Genomic DNA, 20384 nt, shown 5'->3' on the forward strand with positions numbered 1-20384 from the left:
AACAATGCATGAATTCAGAAAATTACATTGTGTGGTATGGCCTATTTTTTAAATAAGAGGAATGGAGTAAATCTTGTATGAAAATCATACTTGGGTCCTCTTACATGGAAGCTCTGTCCCTGTCCATAGAAGTGCAGAGAATAACTGATAGCAGGGTAGAGACGAGGAGACAAGGGCACTCTGTGTGTGTGTAATGACACACTTTTCTAAACAAGTGTTGGGCAGAACCTCTTGTGATGAAAAAATTGCATCCCTCCCAAGTAAAAGTGTTACTAGCCACCACTGTGCCTACCGACCTTCAAAACCCTTAACAAACCACAGCTCCCATGATTCTTTGGGAGGAAGCCGTGACTGCTTTTAATTTTTTTATTACGGTATTTTAAAGATTTCTATACCACCCTTCATCCTGAGGATCTCAGGGTGGTTTACAATATAAAAACATGAAAATGCATAACATAATAACAAACACAAAGCGTGAACAAAAACCCACTGTTTAAAATGTCATAGATAGTTGAATTAGTCCAAGGCCTGGGAGAAGAGGAATGTTTTTATCCGGTGCCTAAAGATATGTAATGAAGGCACCAGGTGAGCCTCCCTGGGGAGAGCGTTCCACAAGCAGGGAGCCACCACAGAAAAGGCCCGTTCCCGAGCTGCCAAACCCATCTTGTGAAGGAGGCACATGAAGAACAGCCTCAGATGATGATGGCACGGTCTGGGTTGGTTCATATGGGGAGAGGCAGTATGATACCGCTTTGCATTTACAGTGCAGATGGGGCCTGAGCCTTCCGACTATCAAAGAGAAGAATCAAGCTTCTTGCACAGCTGATTTATTTAGCCTTGCATAGACCGCCTGTGGGTTGTGAAGTGCATATGCCCTAATGAAACAGCCAGATCAGATTGTAATGGGCACAAAGCCACGCTAACAGATGGGCATAAACATTTGCAGCTAAAAGAGCATGTCAGATATGTCTGTTAGGGCAAAGATCCCCTGCCCCTGATAATCTGGCCTTATCTTTTCTATCTGCTCTATATCTCTGGTGGTTGGACATGTTCGGGAACAGGGGACACCGTGATAACAAACCATTTGAAGCCTCCTGCACTGATGATTGGGCAGGAAATGTTGCAGCCAGTTAACGGAGAGGCAATCTTAGATCACAAGAGAATTCAGTGCAAAGTGAGAAGGTGTGTGATGGGTGGAGCCAGTCCCAGAATGTGTTCTGAAGGCACAGCTTTGCAGGTCTGGGTCTGGTCAGTGCCTTCATGGGGCATCTTCTAGGGAAGTCCTATTATGAGGGGATCCCAACAGGCATCAGGAGGGTGCTGAAAGTGTTCCAGAGCAATATGAAAAGGCAACATCCAGGAAGAGTCAGTTTCAGTCCTCAGCATGAAGCAGGAGGAGGAAGAGGAGGGGAAAACAGGAGTGACACTGAGAGGACAAGGAAAGAGAGGCAGGTGAGGGGAGGTGGAGGAGGAGGAGGCAGAAGAGACAGACAGCGAAGCAATACCTCAAAGGGAAAAGTGCAGGAGGGAAAGAGCAAAAGTGAAAGAGTAAAAAGCGGGAGGACAGAGGGAGGGAGGGAATGAAGGAGGGAGGGGAAAAAGCTGACAGGAAAATTATTTGTTTATTTATATCCCCCCCATTTCCCCCGGCTGGGACTCTAAAAGAGAGGAGTATCCAGTGATGCAGAGGGGTAACTAAACTCTAAGAGCAAAGCCTCTTCCAGGAGGTTCTTTGCAAAGAAGAGGCCTTCTGAGGCTCTGAGGACTCCTGGGCCAGGAAAAACATGGCGCCTTCCCTGAGTTCTGTTATGGTAAAATGAAGGCATGTGAATGGAAGAAGCACATAAGCAAACAATGGGAGAGTGCTGGTGCAAGCTCTTAAGCATCGGATTTATGTGCTGATGTCAGGTCTGTCCCCGTCAACAGTCTATCCCAGGGCAGTCCACAGGTGGCCCTTGAGACCTTTTCTGGTGGCCCTCAGCAACATTTGACACCCCACCCCACTGGGCTTTGGGAAGGAGGCATGAGGGCTCTGCCAGGGTCCTAGAGCCCTCCATCCTCCTTCCCAAAGCCTAGTTAATGCTTCCCCAGCTTTGGGAAGGGGGTGGGAGGGCTTTAGGACCCTGCCAGAGCCTTGTGCCTCCTTTCCAAAGCCCAGTGCCTTGCTTAGCCTGGGAAGGCAGCGCAAAGGGGTACGTCAAGTTTTGGCCTCTGGAAAAGGTGGAATGAGGAGTGGATGGTTCATTATAAGTGCACCACGAATGCACTATTATTGCATCATGGACATGTTTGTGGACTGCTGCCCCCAGGGAGGCTCACCTGGCACCATCATTACATATCTGCAGGAGCCGGGCGGGGGGGACATTTCTTTTCCACTAGGTCTCTGTGCCTACTGGAAGTCTCTGTATTGGAGGGTGAAGGGAGTTTCCAGGAGGTCTTCAGTTTTGTGATGTACTAGCAGATGTTTGCGGTACATTTTGTATCCTTGCCTAATTACTGAAGCATTAATAGCACCCCTGCATTTGTTTGATTTAACCTTTCTGATCCTGAGGTTAATAAAATGTGTGTTTTTGGCAGACGCTCTGTGAATAATGTGTTTAAAAGCATCTGTACAAGAAATAGATGCTCAAAACTAAACTCATTAAATGTTTTAATGCATTTGCCTAAGATAATGTGTTATACACACACACACACACACACTCATCCCAGTTTATTTTGGGATGGAAGGACCTGACAATTTTGGTTGACTCTGCTTCTCCTTTTTCCAATCTGAAATTCAGATCTCCGTCTTTTTGCAGCGATCAAAAGGTTTTTCTTTTATAAAATCCTCATTAAAATCCATCAGCATTTTAGTGAGAATGTCTCCTAGTAAACACATTTTTAGATGCAGTTTTGACTCATGAGCACATCTTTGCAAGCCATTGTTCCTAATACAATGTGTTCTTGCATGTTATTTTCACTAATATCTTCAATCGGTACACACACTTTCCCATAATATATGTGTTTTTTTCTAAACATTGATTGGACAACTGAATTGCAAAATTTGGATAAATGCCAGTTTCAAAGCACTGCTGTGTTTCAGTTTGCATACTGAGAATGTGATTTGGCTTTGCATGTGTACTGAATTGAATTTCTTCTCCATCCCTATCTCTGACATCTCCAGTCTTAAAAGGATCAGGTGGAAAGTGATGGGAACTTGAGACTCTTAACAAGCTGCTGCCATTCAAAGCAGATAACAGTGGGCTCTAGTCAGTCAAGTTAATTGTGCATAGCCAAAGACCTTTACAAAATACAAAATTTGCAAAGCAACACAAGAATTAGAGGAAAATATTGTTATGGAAGTTCACAGGACAACTGTTAAAAGCTGTGTATACCATCCTAGGGGTAACAAAGCATGGGATTAAAACTGATAATACATTATAATTATTGATATGGCTAGGGCTGTGAGTTGGCCGGGGGAAATATTTGGGCCCGGTATAAGGCAATTTCCCATGTTGCTAAAATTGTCCTTCCCCAATTATCCTAGTCAATAGACTTTGGATGTGGAACCTGATGCCCTACAGCTCCTATCAGGCTGAGCCAGCATGTGAATGATCAGGGATGATGAGTGTTGTAGTCCAACAGTACTGAACTAGACGAGCCAATGGTCTGGCTCGATATAAGGCAGCTTCCTATGATAGGAGGCACCTGTGTGGTTGCTAGACTCCAATTCCCATCAGTCCCAGCCAACATGACAAATGGTCAAGGATGATGGGAGTTGTAGTCCAGCAGAATCTGGGAGAAATACCACATTGGCTACCCCTAGTACATACTGTCACTTCACTAACAGATCCTCCAGGTGTCCCTATTTTCCAGGGACAGTTCTGGATTTACAGAAGCCATCTCTGTGTCTGATTTGATCCTGGAATATCCCACTTTTCCTTAGGATGTCCCTATTTTCATTGGAGAAATGCTGGTGGGAATAGAGTTATGCAACTCCCAAACTAAGGAGTTAAGTAACTATACAGGCTTTGGAAGACATCTGAAGGCAGCCTTGTATGGGGAAGTTTTTTGACGTTTAATGTTTTATTATGTTTTTATATATATTAGGAGCCATCCAGAGTGACTCGGGCAGCCCAGTCAGATAGGTGGGGTATAAATATGATGATGATGATGATGATGATGATGATGATGATGATGATGAAATAGGACATTCTTCTTTTCATCAGAGAAATATTGGAGGGTGTGCACTGTTTGCCCATTTTAACAACTAAGGGCTACAGCATTGTTTCCTGATGTAGAAGAGATCTGGGTCCAGCAGCTAGTCTACTTATCCTAGATATATTAAATACCACAAAGGATATTTGCCATAATTGAAATCAAGATAGGGTTCTTAAATGTCACTAGGCAAGAAACATGCAAAAGGAACTTCTTATTAAACATGCATCACTAGAGGTTTTTTAAAGCCAGGCTTATTAAGGACTCCCTTGAATTGTGGTGAGGTCAAGCGAGGGAACAAGGGGTTGTTGTTTCTTTGTAATGGGATGTTGATTAATTCCTAGAGTATGAAAAATGTCCTTAGAGTCCACCAGAGGAAACAGATAGGTGGTTGAACTTCCTCATTAGGAAGGTTTGTGATGGTCGAGAGCTATATGTGGCAGTGCTTAATTCTTAAAATGAGGGTTCAGACATGCCTAGAATGTGGAGTCCCTGCTAGGAACACACACTCTTTAATAAAAAATAAAAAAGAGTCTCCAAGCACCTTAAGGACTAGTAGATTTATTGTGGTGGCTGTTTTCCTAGATTACAGCTCATTTCGTCTGATGCATGCCTGGAACATTGTTCTCAGATGGCTGATGTACAGACAGGAATGCAAAAAGAGGAGTCCCCAAAGGTACACAGGAGATTATTCACAGGTACACAGAATATCTGCCTCTTAAAGATGGAGGTGGATCTGCATGAGAGCTGGATTTTATCTTTCCCAAAATAGGGGATTGGCCTTCGTATGTTTCATTTTTCCAGCAACGCTGGGTGCTACATGAAACCTGCAAAGGTTGTAGTTTAGGGCTCCTCCAAGCTTACAGAGAGGTTAGACTCTATTCAGTCTTTTCAGTCCTGATTCAGTCTATTTCAGTCCTGATTTGTTTGTGCAGAGGTCAGTGCTGGATTACCGAATAGGTAGGCTAAGCATGTGTTTAAGCCACCAGCAAAACAGGAACACCCAAATAGAATTGAGGAATTTTTTTTAATTAAAAAAGAAAAAGAATTTGATATTTGTTTTTTTAAAAAATCATCAAAGTAGTCATCATTCTTCTAATGTTGATTATTACTAAATGCTCCGCAGATCACTCTTTTTCTTGGCTGAAATGAAAAAATCCTCAGATAACAACAATGTGTAAGGACAGATTTGATTCATTTTCTCCACCGTGTCTGGAAGCGGACCTGCTTTGTCGAGTCAGCTTCAATGAACTTTTCAAGAATTTTGCCATCAGAAAACTAGAAAGAAGCTGTTTTAATTTCAGCATGAATAGTAGATTTGTCACATTAAAAAAAATTCTTTCCATTTTATAATTTCGTGTTGTTTTTATTTAGAATTATGTATGGAGGGGCACCATCATCTTTTCAGTGTTTAGGGCCTCTAATCTGGCCCTGGGAGAGATTATACGACAATGAGCATTTGTCGTGAATTCATCGAGATTTGTTTGTATGGTGATCCATTCATCCCATCCTTTTCAGTTCATTTTCCTAACCACAAAGGTACCATTTAAAAACAAAAACAAACAAAAAACATGGATTTGTTGCATCAGGGCAGCAGATCCACTTTAATTATCCAAACCTAGATTTCTAACCTGCACTTGACTTCCCCCTTGCAAAAGCTTGGAGGTAGCCAGAGTCTTACTTGAATTCTTGCTGCCTCTTTCCACAGAGGCACCTTGAGAATGGCCTACATTTAAAGCAGTAGTATGCCACTTTAAACAGCCATGGCATCTCCCAAAGAATCCTGGGAACTGTAGTTTGTTATGGGTTCTGAGAGTTGTTAGGAGACTCCTATTCCTATCACAGATTGCTATAGCAATCTGTACAGCAATCAAAGAGTAGTTCTGTAAGTGGCATAGGGGGTCTCCTAACAGTTTGCAACAGAAACAAATTAAGTTATAAGGCTCCTTTTGTGGAGTGTTTGCAGTAACAGAATAACATTTACGCCTTTAGGGTTTGTCATTATCTGATGGAGCAGGTCTTTCCTCTAATCCAGATGTGTGTGGGATGACTTACAGATATATAATTATGTGGAGTAGGTGGGAGAGGCACCCTGTAAAAACTTCTCTCCTTTAAAAAAAGAATGGAAGAGACAACCAATATAGTCATTAACTGTGAAATGTCTGAGAAAAGAGACTGTTCCTGCTGAGAGTTCAAAAACCCAAGAGTTGCTTGTAAATATATCCATCAATGCTGTGAGTCTACCCCAAAAAACAAAAGTTTTGCTAGTGCAGTCGCTTTCATATACCTATAGTAGTCACTGATAGTATGTTAGCAGCTTGGAATCTGAAGCCCCAGGATTATAATTGTCCATGGGCTAATGACAGTGGACAACAGCATCTGCCTCTAAGGCCACTACCTTGAAATGTGCTGCCCTTAAGAAAGCTGCCGATTTAGGATACCCTCACTGCTCTCACCGCCCAAAATCCCTGGGACAACAGGAGCAGCACTGAGGCCAAGTGGATACCGAAACCAGGAAGTTCAATGACTATCTGGCAACACAAGGTCTCCAATATTGAGTTCAGTGTGGGAAGATGACTTCAGAATCATGCTCTGTATCATGGCTATGCTGATGCTCTAGAAAGTGTTGGGGCAACTAAAAAAAAATGTTCAGGTGATGCTTAGCTACTGCTAATGCAACACCCCTTCTTTCCCATTTCCTAGTTCTACTTCACTGCTTAGCTCAGGGGTACAGAACCCTGTGACCCTTAAGATATGGTTTGGATTCCAAACATTTGATCACTCTGGCTGAAGCTGATGGAAGTTGGAGCCCAACAATGTTTGGAGGGCCACAGGTTTCTCATCCTTGCCTTAGCTGGACAAGTCTTCTGGTTTTTTGAAAACCTTCTTCCTGATCTGCTGGACAGCTCCTTTCATAATACAGCAGTGGTAGCAGGAACTGCAACAGTAAATAGGTGTTTAACAGGGCAGTTGTATACAGTGGTACCTCGGGTTAAGAACTTAATTTGTTCTGGAGGTCCATTCTTAACCTAAAACTGTTCTTAACCTGAGGTACCACTTTAGTTAATGGGGCCTCCCGCTGCTGCCTTGCGATTTCTGTTCTCATCCTGAAGCAAAGTTCTTAACCAGAAGGTACTATTTCTGGGTTAGCAGAGTCTGTAACCTGAAGCGTCTGTAACCTGAAGTGTCTGTAACCCGAGGTACCACTGTATATGCCTTCCCAGGCATAAGCCCCCTTGAGTTCAATAGGACTTACTCCCAGGTAAAGATCAAAGCATAAGAACATAAAAAGAGCCTGCTGGATCAGACCATCTAGTACAGCATCCTGTTCTCACAGTGGCCGAACAGCTGCCTGTGAAAAAACAGCAAGCAGGATTTGAACTCAAGAGCCCTCTCTCCTTCTTTGGTTCCCAGCAACTGGTATTCAGAGGCCTTGCTGCCTCCAACTGCGGAGGCAGAGCATGGTGGCTAGTAGTCATTGATAATCCTCTCCTCCATGAATTGGTCCATTCCTCTTTTAAATCCATCCAAGTTGGTGGCCATCTCTGCCTCCTGTGGAAGCAAGTTCCATAGTCTAACTATGTGCTATGTAAAGAAGTCCTTCCTTTCATCTGCCATGAATCAACCTTAGTTAAGAATACAAGAAGAGCCTGCTGGATCAGGCCAATGGCCCGTCTAGTCCACCATCCTGCTCTCAAAGTAGCCAATCGGATGCCTGTGGGAAGCCTACAGGACAAGAGCACCCTGCTCACCTGCGATTCTCAGCCACAAACATACATAGGCATGATGTCTCTGACACTGGTGGTGGTTCCATGCTGGAGTCTTTTTCCTTCTTTCTTTTCTGTGAAGCAAAGCCAACATTTTTATTAACAAGGGCCAAAAAGGTCTGGAAGTAGAGAAGAAAAGCACAGCAATTGTGGGTATTTTGAAAGGACCTGGTTTGTGTTGTTGCTGTTGTCCCCCCCCCCCCCCCGGTACAAATCTCTGACAGCATTGTATTAGGAGGAAGATGAATTGATTATAGGTTTTTAATTTAAGGAGTGCGTCTTGTGGCAAGTGCACAATGCCTGTATGTACCACTGCGCTCCTGCGAGCAAGGCAGGAACAAAGCAACTGTGTGCATCAATATTAAACAGCTCCTGTTGGGTTTTGCATTGGTAAAAGCCGGGGTGTCAGTGAAACGGGGGGTTATTTGTCACAACAGTCCTTAGCAACCGTTATTTTTGCATTGCTGGGCTGTTACCAACAGGGAGGCAAATTGCTGTCATCGGAGAAGTGGAGCACTTTAGCAGAACAGCAGAATCTGTATCTTGCGAATATGGCTCTGGGCAAGGAAAGGATGTCACCATTCAGTCCGGCACCAGTTCTGACTTCAAAAGGACAAAGCTTAGTAGGGAGAGAATGACGGCTGGGAGGCATGCAATGCGCCAGCCCTTGCTGAACATACAGAGGTATGAGGGAGACTGGCTGGAAACCTGAGGCCGCACTGAATTCCATGAAGGAATGGCTCCGATCTGGTGGAACGCTCTGTCACAAGAGACTAGGGCCCTGCGGGACTTGACATCTTTCCGCAGGGCCTGCAAGACAGAGCTGTTCCACCAGGCCTTTGGCCAGAGCACAGCCTGACTCCCTCCTTTGGCAATCTTCACAGAACTCTAGCCCAATGGTTGCCATCAATTTGATTGAATTAATTTTAGAATGAAATGATTTTAGAATGTTGTACTATTTTATTGTTGTTAGCTGCCCTGAGCCCAGCTTCGGCTGGGGAGGGCGGGATATAAATAAAAAATATTATTATTATTATTATTATTATTATTATTATTATTATTATTATTAAGGCAGGGCAGAGATCTTCCAGCCACCCAGCCAGCCATGCCCTGCTGAAATGATACTCCATTCCACCTCCTCCCTCAACTGGTTTTACACCCCCTACCCCACCCCAGACAGTTGGCATTCCGTAGCAGCTACAAAGTGCACTCTGTCTTCACATGGCTGTTTTTGAAGTTTTTCCTCCCCCAATAATAATAATAATAAAATGTCTCTGTACTTCTGCAGACTCTTGTCTGAAACCATGGACAGCAGCTGTAAGTCACTGTCGACAATACTGAGATAGATCAGCTAAGATCTGACCTGGTCCAAGGCAGCTTCCTATGCTCCTAGGTCTATAAAATTGGGCATAGTGTCTATAGAGAAGTTTTCCTCCACTTCTTGATGATTGGGAGATTCAGGACAGGCAAGGAAGGAGCTACTTCTTCACATCATGTGTAGTTAACCTGTGGAATTCCCTGCCACAAGACATGCTGATGACTGCAGACTTAAGGCAGCTTTATTTATTATTATTTCACAAAATGCACATACTGTTTGATTATTATTATTTTAAGACCTCATAGTAGTTTAGAAAAAGAACAACACAGCAAAATTACCAGTTAAAAAACAGTTACGTAAAACATCTGCTTCAATCTTCACTTCTAACCATTGAGGCTACCTGGGCCTCCAATGATGAAACTGGATGCAGAAGCACCCACCCCAGATTGCAGACTTGCTCCTTCAGGGAGAGAGAATCCCATCCAGGTTAGGCAATTGTACCAATGTCTTGGTCATGGGAACTACTGGCTTTGTTTTGCCAGGATTCAAGCTCAGCTTCCTTTTCGCCATCCCTCTCACCTCTGCATCCAAACACGGATAGAGGGACTGCACAGCTCTCCTAACTCATATGTTCTGGAGAAACAGAGCTGAGTGTCAGCAGCATAATGATGGCACATTGGCCCCAAATTCCTCAAGACTGCTCCAGCTTTCAACAGGCATTATACAAATTTGTGACAAATAAGGCTATCAAATGGCTGTGCGCTGCTACCTCCAGGGGTATGCTTTTGAATATCTGTGGTTCATGAGAAACACTGGGAGAGGGTTATTGCCCTCAGGTCCTGCTTATGGGTTTTCTAGAGGCACCTTTCTGTCCAGTGAGAAACGGGATACTGGCCTAGATACTGGCCTTTGATCTGATCCAGCTCTTTTCGCATTCTCATGAAGTATTCTAAGCAATGGAAAGCGCTGTACAAATATTAAGCATTGTTGCACCACTCATCTAAGAGATTCACACAGGCATACGGAAGAAGCAAATTCAACTCAGTTTGACCCACTGGTCTGCAAAAACTGACCAAGTGTTGAACTATGATGCTAAGCCTAACGTTTTATAGGGTTATGACCTGATCCCTTTAAAGATTAATTATCTAGCACTTTGCTGTCCTACTCACAAGACAGATAAGAGATTATTCTCAAAAGACAGGGAAATATCCCTGGGGATTCCACATGCCATCTGTTGTAAACCAACATTTGCCCTGCATTTTTAAACTTCCGCAGTTTGCATGCAGAAAAAGATTAATATGCATTGAGTGGTTTAACAATCAGCTCCTCTTCCCAGGGAACTCCGAGAACTGTAGCTCTGTGAGCAGAATGGGAGGCCTGTGAACAACTCTCAGCACCCATAACAAACTACAGATCCCAGAATTCTTTGGGGGGAGCCAAGAATGATTAAAGTGTGAGGCAGAAACTATCCCACACTCTCCCCCTTTGTGTTTCCCAGCAAGTGGTATTCAGAGTAGGGCTGAGCGATATATCAACATATCGTCCAAAACTAGTTTGAGGTCCATATCATGATACAGTGGTACCTTGGGTTACATACGCTTCAGGTTACATATGCTTCACGTTGCAGACTCCGCTAACCCAGAAATAGTACCTCGGGTTAAGAACTTTGCTTCAGGATGAGAACAGAAATCGTGCAGCGGTGGCGCAGCGGCAGCAGGAGGCCCCCATTAGCTAAAGTGGTGCTTCAGGTTAAGAACAGTTTCAGTTAACCACAGACCTCCAGAACGAATTAAGTTCTTAACCTGAGGTACCACTGTACTGGTTTCATAATTTTTGACCTGGCAATTTATTGCAAATCGGGGGGGGGGGCATTATGCAATAATCACAATATAGGGGGGGAAACCATGAACCTAGCCAGTTCCTCTTCATAATTCCATCCTTATTTCATATATTAGTATATTGCAATGTTTAGCTGGTGATATATCACAAAGCTGAAAACCAGATATCACCCAACCCTGCTGTTCACTTCTACATAGTTCCATCCTTATTTCAGACATCGTGATATATCATGATGTTGAAAACCAGGTATCGCTCAGCCCTAAATCAGTGTCAAAGTATCTCTCTGATTTGGGAGGTAATGAAGCCATCCTAACTAACAGCCGCTGGAGAGAGTTGTGCTTCTATAAAGCAGCCAGGAATTTTGTGCCATGTCATTGTCAGCTCTTTCAGAATGTTGCTTCTATCCAGTGGGCTGGAAGCCATGACATTTGAACTGGCTTCAAGCTTATTTAAATAAACTTATAATGCAGATGTGTCAAGCAGATGGGGCAGAGGCCATTGTCTGGTCACAGCAAAGTGCAAAGAAAGCTACAGTCTGGGGTTAGATCAGCTCTGAAACAGACTGGTTGCAGCAGCTGTGCCTGTACTAAATGCTCTTCCATCAGCTCCTTTTGGGATACTCCAAATGGCAAAGGTTAAAGATGGTATATAGGGACATAGGAAGCTGTCTTATACCCAGACCATCAGTAGAACTTGCTCAGTGTTGTCTACAATGGTTGGCAGAGGCTCTTCGGGGTATCAGTCAGAACCCTACCTGGAGATGCCAGGAATTGAATCTGAAACCTTCTGCACACAAAGCAGGTGTTCTGCCACTGAGCTACATCCTGGTCTATCTAGGTGATCTGTGCTGATTTTTGTCTTCAATGAACTTGACAGGCATAGGAAATGGTCTTATCCCAAGCCAGACTACTGGTCCATCTATTGCCTACACACTACCTGGCAGCGGGTGCTGTATTGCAGAGCTTTTAACTCTTCCCCAACAGTACTGTGTTTCTAAGAGAGTCTTGATGGAGACGCTTAGTGAACCACTGGATTTGCGGCAACTCCCAAGCCACATAATTTGCAAAGCAATTCTGCAAATAATTGCTTTTTCATCATCATGAAATCATTTTTATATTTGTTGCAGATTTTATTGCAGAAGGGTAGCTGGGTAACAGAGAAGCTGAAATGTTCGAATCTCATTGGTACAAGTGGGACTTAACAGCGCATCCCCATATATGTTTATTCAGACATAAGCCTTTTTAAGTGCAGCGGGGCTTGCTCCCCAAGTGAACATTGGATTGCAGGCACACACAGTTTTAAGCTGCAAAGCAATAGATACTTGCTTGGGGGAAAACCCAAATAATGGCTTGCATCCGCGCCTGATTTGCACCACAGACAGTGTTTTTTATTCCACGTCTGCAATGCAAGTCAGAGGAATTGTTAGTTCCTATGTACAGCTGCCAATCATCCAGAATTGCAGTCACTGAGGGATGTGTGTGCCTGTGTGAAATGGAGTGTAACTTTTCCTGGATCATACTCAGGTTTGATCAGTCTTTCAGGGATGATATATATTTAATGAATAGCACATCTTGGAAATAAGTTCAGGTTGTAGTGAAGGGTGGTTTTCTTTTTAAGGGTGTATGATTTGAGCTTCTATCATAATAGCCTTGACATTTTAAGCATCTCAAAGTATCTTCTTCTTCGGCGATCACTCGTAGCCGAGTAAGATTGTCTTCCATAAACACAGTTTTAACAATGAGTCCATAAGTGACTGTGGAGGCCAATTCTGTATCCACACGTCCTTTCACAGTGGGGACATTGGTTTCCAGGTGGGAGCTGACCACAGTGCAGATTTGCCAAGCATGCCTTCCTTGTAGCATGTTTCTCAATTGCGTCCTGAGTTTGAGTGTCAAACTATATTTAGGCTGCAGTTAACTATTGATTTAAGTGGATCTGCTGCACAGTGTCTGGTCATTTAATCTAAGACCTGCGGGGGCTGTTTGCGAATTACCCAGCAGTGAGAGAAAGGCACTGCATGTACAGAGGCACTCCTTCTACTGTTTACGTTTTGCAGAGCTCAGGCCTGGAACTCTCTCAAAATACATCATGCCGCAGGGAATTCCGTGTGTACTCATGGCATTGCTGGGGGGGGGGGTCAGAAAGCAATTTTGCTCCAAGCCATGTTGGTAGGAGGCTCTGCAAGCTATCACATCCTCTCCTCCGTGAGGTTGTATGATTGCTTCCCAAATTGGGGGGGGGATCTGTAGTGCTATGTGTATTTTACCTGTAATTACATGCCACTATGGGAAGATATTTTCTTTCAAAGTGGGATATAAATGTGCTTAATAAATTAAATTAAATAATTTTGGGGTTTCCAAATACATCACTATGGCCAATAGCTTAGACTGCATTTTTTAAAAAACAGGATTAGACAAACTGAAGGATCAGTGGAACTGACTCCCACAGGAGGCAGTGATGGCCACCAACATGACCATTAGGTCCAGTCGTGACCGACTCTGGGGTTGCGGCGCTCATCTCGCTTTATTGGCCGAGGGAGCCGGCGTTTGTCCGCAAACAGCTTCTGGGTCATGTGGCCAGCATAACCAAGCTGCTTCTGGCAAACCAGAGCAGCGCACGGAAACGCCGTTTACCTTCCCGCCGGAGCGGTACCTATTTATCTACTTGCACTTTGATGTGCTTTCAAACTGCTAGGTTGGCAGGAGCAGGGACCGAGCAACGGGAGCTCACCCCGTCGCGGCAAGTCCTAGGCTCTGTGGTTTAACCCACAGCGCCACCCGTGTCCTCGGCCACCAACATAGATGGCTTTAAAAGAAGAGTCAACAATTTCATGGCAGATGAAGCTACTATCGGTTACTAGCTGTGATGGCCATGCTCTACCTCCCCAGTTGGAGGCAGTAATGTTTCTGAATACCAATTGATGGAAACCACAGGAGGGGAGGGTGCTCTTGCGTTCAAATCCTGCTTGTGGGTTTCCCACAGGCATTTCTCTTTCTAAGTTCCGTTCTCCACGTTTCCTTATCAGCGAGCGAATCATGAAAATTCATCTGTGTTTTTGTGCACTTTCTCCCTATTATGCACTTTTTTGCAAGCTATTTCTGCTGATGCAATGCATATTTTCGTACATTATTGCCATGAATGTATGGATTCTTATACACACTCCCCCCCCATATACACTTTTTTGTATACATCACTTGGTTGAAGAAACACATTGCAAAATTCGGAGGTGTGCAATCTTGGAAAGAGAACCAAGTTTTGATGCACAGAGGGAGTTTTTTGCAAAAAGTGTGAATTGTGTCATTTCTCATTGAAGCGTGAAAAGAACCCTGTTTCTCTCCATCCCTAGAAAGGAGAAGAAGCTTCTTCTGATTCCCCTCTTCATCCATCTACACAGCATCAGTATTGTTCTGCTTTAAGGGAGCAGTATATGTGCCTTTGGGGACACGGGTGGTCCTGTGGGTTAAACCACAGAGCCTTGGACTTGACGATCAGAAGGTCGGCGGTTCAAATCCCCACGACGCAGTGAGCTCCCGTTGCTCAGTCGCTTCTCCTGCCAACCTAGCAGTTTGAAATCATGTCAAGGTACAAGTAGATAAATAGGTACCACTCCAGCAGGAAGGTAAACGGTGTTTCCGTGCGCTGCTCTGGTTCGCCAGAAGCAGCTTAGTCATGCTGGCCACATGACGCGGAAGCCGTACGCCGGCTCCCTCAGCCAATAAAGCGAGATGAGCGCCACAACCCCAGAGTCGGTCACGACTGAACCTAAGGGTCAGGGGCCCCTTTACCTTTCCCTTATATGTGCCTTTACATTAGCTGGCATTTTGCTTGTACCAGAAGCACAGGCGTGTGAGCTCACCTTTCTCTTTTCAACACACACAGCTAATCCATGGTGATGCAACCCTACACAAATATTTATGCAGAGCTTTTAATTACAATTGCGTATGAACAGCGGAGGCCAGCCGTATTCCTGCAAGGTGGCTTCTTGGAACGCTCTTTGGGGCTCTCCAAATTGGATTGCACTGAAATCTAATAGCAGGAATGCAGACAGGGGGATGAGTGTTATCGATTGATAGAGACAGAGAAGAGTGCACCTTTTTGCTTGCTTTTTATCCCTTTTCATCATCTAGGCAATATGATATTTTATTGTTTCGATCCATGCAAGCTGTAATCAACCGTAGAATTTATGTTCCAAGTATGCCTTTATTTATTTTCAAATAAATAAGGCAGGGGAAAAATAAGATTTCTTTTAAAAAAATATCTTTGAAGCTCTAAACATTGAACGAAGTTCAGCGTCTTCATGCTCACAATCAGCATGCATTAGACAACAATATTGACTATGGAGCCAGCCAGCCCTATCTCAGTTGTGAGCATAGATCAGTCCAGAAAGATTTGTGGTGGTTAGACCAGGGGTTGTCAACCTGGTCCCTACCGCCCACTAGTGGGCGTTTCAGGATTCTAGGTGGGCAGTAGGAGGTTCTACGGCACAAGCTGAATCCTCCTTCCATCGAGAACTGGTGGGTGGTAAGGAAATTTCACCATAAAGAAAGATGCATTCGTGGGCGGTAGGTATAAAAATGTTGACTACCCCTGGGCTAGACAGAACAATCCAAGAGTTCCCTTTGCCTATATACACATTAGGAATGACACCCAGCCTGGACAGTGAACATGGGATGGACATACACTTCTAAAAATGGTCCTTGCATTATTGGTCCATCATCTAACTGGCTACTGCCACAGGTTGCACACCTCTGCTCTAAACTGCCTGAACTGAAGGCATTCTCTGTGGGATATGTGGGGAGCCTGTGGGGTATGTGGGGAGCCTCCAGATGTTACTGAAGCTCAACTCCCATCAGCCCCAGAAGAAATGGCCAAGGATGATGGTTGTTGTAGCTCAGCAACACCTGACAGGTCAAAGGTTCCCCATGCCTGCCCTGTGACCACTCAGTGCTTCACCAAAACACTAAAGTTATCAATGATTCTGAACTGCTGCAAAAATTAAACCTTTCTCTTCTTTCTCTCTCTCCCTCCCTCCTTCATTTTTCTTCCTCTTGTTCCCTCCTAGGTACTGAGCCAATTTACGTGACAGATCCTTTCCTCTATTCGTTCCTGTTGATGTTCCATAAGCTTGTACACTTATTCCTAGACCACTGATGGACTTCTTTATCTGATAATCCTCAGCCAAATGAGAAGGAAACTATTTAAAACAAAAACAAAAAACACACGGAAAAAGAACCCTCAATGAGAACTAGAATCTTAAAGATGGACAGAAAGAGACTGGAAAAGAAGCATGAACACATTCAACAAGGGGAGGGGTAAAGCATATTTTTGGGACATTACACAAAGGTCAGTCACCTGAAATAATGCATCTAGTTTCGAGATTCTATGGTATCAATGCCCTGTTCCACACAAGGTAGCTATTATTTCTCTCTTTTCCAACGTCTTTTTTTTCTAAACCTTTCCTCTGACAATTAATTTTGCACGAACTGTTGAACAGTTGCTTTTATGATGATATGTAAAGACATGGGGGGGGGCAAAGCCCTTCTAAGGAAGGGTCCTATTTTTTAGTAGATTATTGTGGTTAGGCTTTTTATTTTTATTATTATTATTTCCTTTCTCCTCCTCCCTTCCCCTCCCCCTCTTTTTTAATTAAATTATTTCTTTTGGGGGGAACTATTGATTTTTTAAAAAAGGCACATCTTACCATAATGGATATTCACTGTCGATAATATTTATTTTTAAATATAAAAAAAGAGAAAGATTGGAAACAAGGTAAGACATTTGTTTATAAACCGTATTGTATATTGCTGAATAACAGTTGAATTAAAAAAAAGAGATTTTGAAATAACATTTCTGCATTGAGGTATAAATTTCCACCAAAAAAAACACCCATGAAAAATCCAAGATTGTGCTCTAGATTTCTTAGAGCAGGGAGGCTTCCTATAGGTTTTTTTCCTCGTGTAAAGACGCACACATAGATACCATTAATCTTTAGACCTAATGCTCATTCTCCCCTGCTTTCAGCTGGGTCCATAAAGGAAATTGGTCCTTGTTCCTATCCAGATGTGAGGGGCTTGTGTCCCTCCAGCTGTTGTAGAACTATGACTCCCATCAGTCCTGTAAAACATGGCCAATGGCCAGAGGTGATGGGAGTTGCAGCCCAGCAACATCTGGGGGGCCAACGTTTCCCCACATCTGTTCTAGGCATAACCAGCAGTTGCTCGCAAGCCAGTTCGCTGGAATCTACCAGTATCTGCCACTGAACAGAAATCCATGGGGCAGGATGAGATGACTTGCTTGCTGAAGGACATTGCAAGACAGTGGAGGAGGTGCAGGTGATGTGAATGATGGAGGGAACATGACCTCAGCAACTGACACGGGGCTCTGCCAGCCATTCGGCAGCCACACACCTGCACAGTGCTAAGTTTGGAGCCCACCATCCCATGAACCCCTCCATTCGAGGTGAGGGACCTCCCCCGTACAAAAGTGGATGTTGGTATGTTCCTATAATCCTATAAGCAAGAGTCTTCTGTCCAAACCCATACTGTGTGAGCACAGTGCTCCTGCACGAGCAGCCTTTCCCATTCGCTTCAGCTACACGCTGGAAGTGTATACTCAATTCTGGCCAAACTAAGCCTCCCAGAGCAAAATATACATGCAGAGACACTGCCTGAGTTAATGCTAAATATATTACTTCTGGTACATAGCTGCTAGAGGGCCATGAAAATTGGTGTCCCCAGCTTTGAAGACTCGTCTACCTGTGTACTATCTGAAACCAAAGGGACACCTTGGTTGCCAGATGTGAAATATATTGGAAATATTTTCAGCTCTCATATGCCACTACTAGGTACATTTGGAGACCCAGTCATCTTCGACTCTGGAGCAATTCCCCGACCAAGGAGGATACAGCTCTGTCTCTGTGGCGCAATGGGTTGGTGTGTCTGGCTGCCAACTAGAAGGTGGGTGGTTTGAGTCCACCCAGGGATGGCTGTAGGCAGGATTCCTGCATCACAGGGGGCATTGGAATGGATGACCCTCAGGGTCTTTTCCAATTCTACAGTTCATAATTGAGGTGCTGGACGACATCATGCAGATCCAAGTGGCCATCTCATGCAGTGGCCATCTCATTTTTATATGCACATCAAGGTGTCAAATTGTGAACTATTGGTGATATAGATATAGATATATAGCAGCCTTTCTCAACCTGTGGGTCCCCAGATGTTGTTGAACTACAACTCCCATCACCCCTAGCTAGCAAGGGCAGAGCTCAGGGATGGCCTCAGTCCAGTATACCTGAAGGAGCGTCTCCACCTCCATTGTTCTGCCCGGACGCTGAGGTACCAAACTTTTAGAAGACATCTGAAGGCAGCCCTGTTTAGTGAAGCTTTTAATGTTTAATAGTTTATTGTATTTTGGTGTTTTGTTGGAAGCCACCCAGAGTGGCGGGGGAAACCCAGCCAGATGTGCAGGGTATTAATAAATAATTATTATTATTATTATTATTATTATTAATTATTATTATTATTATTATTATTATTATTATTAGAATTGTAGTCCAACAACATCTGGGGACCCACAGGTTGAGAACCACTGATATAGAGGGATAGAGAGATAGATGATAGATAGATAGATAGATGATAGATAGATAGATAGATAGATAGATAGATAGATAGATGATAGATAGATGTGCCACTAAGGGGAGGGGTGCATCATGTCAACTTTCAGACACTCCAAGCTGACTTGGACTTTCTCTTCTGATATTTGCCTGCAGCTGGTGGCTTTTGGCCTTCCAGCAGAGAATCTGTCCACTCGCTACTTGATCACTGCATCATAAGAACGGAATGAATGGATCTTACGCTGCTGGCACAGCAGCCTGAATATCAGAGCAATGAGAGGGGTTTTTTATTCCTTTGTCTGGAGCCTCCAGGGAGCTCCAAGCCCCCACCAAGACGCAGTTCCCTGAGTGCCATTTCAAGAGGTTGAAAACCCTGAAACAGATGTGAGAGTCCTTGGCAGAATGCATCTCTCTCTCTCTCTAATATACCTCAACAAAGCACTTAATTAAGGAGTTGCTGAGGCTGCCGCTGTACAATGGGCAACCTGGCTGATTGTTTCCACAAACAAAGCAATCTGAAGATGGCAGAATCTACAGGACCAGTGCTTTAAAAGGATGCCAGCAACTTGCAGTCAAAGCACTGACAGATTCACACTATGATTAACTGCATCCTCCTCTCTCAGAAGCATAGCGTAGAGCTGGAGAGCTGTTTCAGAGCCACAACTGTTCAGAATCCTCTCTTCAAACTAGTGGTTGCAGCGAGGGAATTTTGAGTACTGGACTTGGTAATTGAGCTCAGCGCTTGGAACGAACTAGTTCCATTTCACAAAGTTCACTGAATCTTGGAACTGCACCTGCAAGTAGTTCCCGGAATTGATGGGCGAAATGAACATAAATTAAATTTGTTTGGTGGTGGAACGTTGAATGATTTCATCTTATTATTAGCTGTTTTATTTATAGAATTTATGTCCCACCTTTTCCTCCAAGGATCTCAAGGTGCCGTGTATGGGTCTTCCCTTCTGCATTTAATCCCCACAGCAACCCTGTGAGGTAGGTTAGGCTAAGAGGCAGTGACTGGCCCAAGGTGAGCTTCATGGCCAAGTGGGGGTTTGAACCGTAGTCTGTCCCAGGTCTTAGTCCAACACTTAAACCACTATACCACACTGGCTCTCTTCAACTTCATTCTCTTCCATGTGGTTCTTTTCGCTCTTTAGACTATTTGGGCTTTGAAATAAATTAAACTTCTGTTCCACTGAGTGTGCATGTCTGTGTTGATATTTCCTTAGCCTTCTTAAGTACATTTTATACTTTATCACAGCAGCTTGTAAGTTCTGAACTCAGGGCGGGTGGGATGCAATTTTGATAAAAGCGCAGTTTTGCAAGCTATTTCTCCTAACACAATGTATTTGTGTATGTCATTTTCAACAACATCTCAGTTCTTGTGCACGTGCTGCCTTAATATAATGCATTTTTATAAATGCTCTTTGCATTGGAAAAATTTGGACAGATTCCAGAGGGATGGCTGTGCTCAGTTAATGAATTGTTTCCAGAAGTGTGAACTGGATCAAACTGGGTTTAAATGCAAACAGAATCGAATTTCCCCATCTGTCCCTGCTGTAGAGGCATGCATTCTTGCCATGCCCTTGCAAACTTGGTAGAGGATTTTGAAACAAAAAGATTCTGTCTCCCAAGGCCCCTCTAAATCCAAGCT

The 20384-nt window shown here is 43.9% G+C and overlaps 1 protein-coding gene across 1 annotated transcript in view; it reads left to right on the forward strand.

The window, feature by feature from the left end:
* The window catches only part of VSTM2B (V-set and transmembrane domain containing 2B), a 38481-nt gene extending 21515 nt beyond the window's left edge, over positions 1–16966 (forward strand). The window contains exon 6 of the mRNA XM_053400253.1: positions 16184–16966. Coding sequence (XP_053256228.1) covers positions 16184–16272 — 89 coding nt within the window. The 3' untranslated portion in view covers positions 16273–16966. The remainder of the gene's footprint in view (positions 1–16183) is intronic.
* Positions 16967–20384: the final 3418 nt, after the last annotated feature.

This window comes from Podarcis raffonei, chromosome 8 (assembly GCF_027172205.1).
Source record: "Podarcis raffonei isolate rPodRaf1 chromosome 8, rPodRaf1.pri, whole genome shotgun sequence".
NCBI lineage: Eukaryota > Metazoa > Chordata > Lepidosauria > Squamata > Lacertidae > Podarcis > Podarcis raffonei.